Raw genomic sequence first — 3,695 nt, forward strand, 5'->3', positions numbered from 1 at the left:
TTTCTGGCAGGTCTGGGTTGGCAGGAGAGGGAGCTGGCTGTGAACAGAAGAGCGTTGGCAGCTTGCTTGAAGACACTGGGCAGCTGAAGCTAAACCATCACGCAAAAGGGGCACAGCAGCATCCCCTGGGCTGGCTGGCCCCAGAGGTGCTGGGAGAGCACAGATGTCTGCAGCCAGTGCTGTCACAGCAGTATCTGTCCTTCCAGTTCCAGCCTGGCTTCCCGAGAAACGCCTCTGCCCTCTCCCTGTGCCAAGAGTAATACCTGCTTCCACGTGACACTTTCCACTAGAGATCAGTATCCTCTTCACAAATGGAGACACTGAGGCACGTGGTGGGATGGGACTTGCCCAAGATCATGCAATAAGCTCAGTGCGCCTCTTGTTTTTCAGATCAGCAATGTAAGCTTCTTTATCCTTTCTCCTGCCCTGCTCTACCTGAACCGGCAGTACCGTCAGCAGCGCGCTGTGCCCATGTACGTCGTCGCTGCCATGCTCCTCTGCGTAGGTGGGTGCCAAGGTTGCGAGCAGATCAGACAGATTGCCCGAGCGCCCCATTGTCCATTCCTGATGCCTCTGGAGGCTGGTTTTTAGTGGCCAAAGCACAGGGGTGAGCCGGGGTGGGAAAGCACACAGCCTGTCTGTTTGGAACAGCTTCATCTTGCCGGCTGCGGATGCAAACTTCCAGCCCAGTAAATCCCTGCTGTGCTACATGGACTGACTCCCTCAGGGCTCCATTAACACCAGGGTCCGTGCTCTGCTCTTCGGGAATGGTGTGTCTTCGGGAATGGTGTGTCTTCAGGAATGGCCCCCAGAACTTCCTTGGCCAGAAGGGGTTGTGTGAGAATGGAGCTTTGCTGACACGAGATGTCCTCGCTCCTTGCAGGTATCTTCTCCACGTACTTTCACATGACCCTGAGCTACGTGGGACAGCTCTTGGATGAGCTCTCCATCCTCTGGACGCTGGCCGTGGCGTATTCCTTTTGGTATCCAAGGGTTTACTTCCCCAGGTGCATCAAGACCAGGTAGGACTCAAAGGGACACAGGGTTGCAGCCTCCGAGGGGAGGGGTGGGACACTGACAGCGATGTGTGTGACCCACTGATCCCCTGCCCCAACCCACAGCTGGCCCCTGCAAAGGGCCAGAACTGAGGTTCCTGCAGTTTGCTTTGAGACGAGATCCTCCATCACTCAGTGGTGGATTTGCTGACAGAGGAAGAGTAAGAAACCCTCCCATGGGGAAGGGCTGTGCTGGGCTTCTGTCCACTGGATCTGTTTGTCGTTGAGAAGATGCTGAGGAAACTTCACATGGAGAATTTCAAAATTAATTAGCAAATTAAACATCCCTGAGCACTGCCACTCCTTCAAACTGTTACAGCATCCCCTGCCGTTCATAGAGAGCTTCCTCTGAAGGCTGATGGGCTTTCGTATAGGACAAGCTGGTCCGGGTTAGCATCCCACGTTTCAAAGGTTGTTTACAGGAGGGCTGGCTGGGCTGGAGGAGCTCAGCAGAAAGGTTGGGGGTACCGGGTAAGCATGGATCAGCAGAAACAGGAACCCATCGGGGCTTTGCTCATAGGATGGTCCCATCCTGGCAGGCTTGCTGGAGCCTGCTGAGCCAGCCCAGTTAGAAGCCTTGCAAAGGCCTGCTCCAAGTCTGCTCTTCCCATGCCCAAGAGGAGGTCACCAGGAGTTCATGTCGTGGAGACATGGCTGGGGGAGAGAGGAAGGGACTTGGGAAGAGATTTGCATGTGAAAGGCCCCTCTGAGCCCTATTGTTGTTTAGTCAGCCCAAATCTGCATGTTTGCACGGCTCAAGACCCTGCTTTGCAGCCCTTCCCTGCGCAAAACTCCCGATGCCTTTGCCTCTCCACGCTTGTCTCTGGCACCACTATGAAAGAGCAGAAGCTCCCTTCTGGGCTGCGATCCCTGCTCTGCCATGGACTCACAGGGAGCCTTTGGGCAAAACACAGTTACAAACAGGTATCTCAGCCTTCTGCCAGGCCTCCTGCAGAGGCTGAGGTCAGCCATGTGTGAGCAGATTAGAGGTGCAGGAGAAGGGTTTCCACTCTCAAGCAATGAACAGGACCTCTCCCATCCTTATCTGTCCCTGCTGTGAACCTTGGGGGTACTGACACTCACTCCCAACTCCCTTTAGGAGGCATTTCTTCTGGCTGAGTGCCATCACCACCGTGATCAGTACCTTGATGTCCTTCATCAAACCAGCCTTCAATGCCTACGCGCTCAACTGCATCGCTTTCCACCTGCTGTATCTGACGTGGCGTGAGCTGAAAAAGTAAGGAAGGGTCTGAGAGGGGTTGTGTGCAGGTCCATTACATGCTCCTGGCAGGCTCACAAGTGGCACAGATTCTGTGCACAACAGAGAATCGAGCTCTGTTCTTCATTAGCCACAAGCTGGACCGTCGGCTCTGCAAAGAATAGGGGCAGCCTGGGAAGGCAGAGGCAGGACTGTGGGCAGTGGGGCACAAGAAGGCCATGTGGCCCAGATGCCATGCAGAATGGGGACAATCCATGGGACAAGTGTATCTTCTCCTCCCCAGCTGCCATCTCTGCAGCTCTTTGCCCTTTATGGGCAATCTGGGAATCAGTGTGAGGTTGGGAGAACCCTCCAGGATCTGGGGAGAAAGATAAGAGTGCCTTGGCATCTCCTAGCATCACCCTTACCCACAGAAATTCAGAAAGCCTCTCCACAGGGCCACGCTTCTCCAGTTCTTGTGGTCTGATGAATACTCTCCAGAAGAAACTCGCTGGGTTTTGCCTTGTTGCATTAGCATTTGCAGACAGGAATCAGCTCTCTTTAAAACACACTTTCCTTCCAGCATGATATTCCACTTCTTCTCACTCGCTGTGTCTTCCAGGTGTGAGGACAAAAGAGTTCACCGGATGGCTGCGGTCATGGTCGTGTGGTGGGTTCTGGCCATCAGCAGCTGGATAAGCGACAGGTGGCTTTGTGGCCTCTGGCAGGCGATCAACTTCCCCTACTTCCACAGCTTCTGGTAAGGGCTCCAGCTGAGAAACAGGAACCCTAGCCCAAATATTTCAGGGGCTGAAGGGCCATAGCTAAGGAGAAATGGCAGCAGGGATGTGATGCTTGACCAGGGAGCAGCCACATCTCTGCTCAGCCCTCTCCCCCTTTCCTTCATTGCTATTGATGCTGCTCCTCCTCCTGGCCTCAGCCCAAGGATTTGGTCCTAATTAATATCCCTGACCTCCTCCACACCAGCCAAATGGTGTTTTGCAAGTGAAATTGTTCTAGAAGTCCCTCCAGGTAAACAGCTTGCTCTCAAAGGCCTGCATCTGCTCCCAGGAAGCTGCACGAAGTGCAGCGTTCTCTGAGTTATTTTAACAACTTAACTGCAAGGCAATGATTTGCCTGGGCGAGGCGTTGCAGTATGCCTTCTCAGAGTCATCCTCACAAATCACTGGGGTGAGTGGGACAGATACCCAGCGCTGCTGGGCTAGGCCAGACAAGGGGGAACTGGTGGTTTGGGACTTAAGTCCCCTGTATCACCCCAACCCCTCTGCACAGGGAATTGCCCCTGTCCACCGCTCACAGAGCTCTTCTAGGATTTCCCAAAGGCACTAACCGTGAAGGGCTCGCACTCCCTGAAGCCCTCACGCATCACAGGAGTGGAACCGTTGCCGGCTGTGCCCCTCAGCTCCAGCCTCACAGCGACA

General features: G+C 54.4%; 1 protein-coding gene across 1 annotated transcript in view; it reads left to right on the forward strand.

Annotated features, from left to right (window-relative positions):
- ACER1 (alkaline ceramidase 1) overlaps positions 1 to 3,695 on the forward strand; it is a 10,178-nt gene that overhangs the window by 6,218 nt on the left and 265 nt on the right. The window contains exons 2-5 of the mRNA XM_009869644.1: positions 391 to 505; positions 884 to 1,022; positions 2,155 to 2,292; positions 2,876 to 3,013. Coding sequence (XP_009867946.1) covers positions 391 to 505; positions 884 to 1,022; positions 2,155 to 2,292; positions 2,876 to 3,013 — 530 coding nt within the window. The remainder of the gene's footprint in view (positions 1 to 390; positions 506 to 883; positions 1,023 to 2,154; positions 2,293 to 2,875; positions 3,014 to 3,695) is intronic.

Source organism: Apaloderma vittatum, unplaced genomic scaffold (genome assembly GCF_000703405.1).
Source record: "Apaloderma vittatum isolate BGI_N311 unplaced genomic scaffold, ASM70340v1 scaffold17225, whole genome shotgun sequence".
Taxonomy (NCBI): domain Eukaryota; kingdom Metazoa; phylum Chordata; class Aves; order Trogoniformes; family Trogonidae; genus Apaloderma; species Apaloderma vittatum.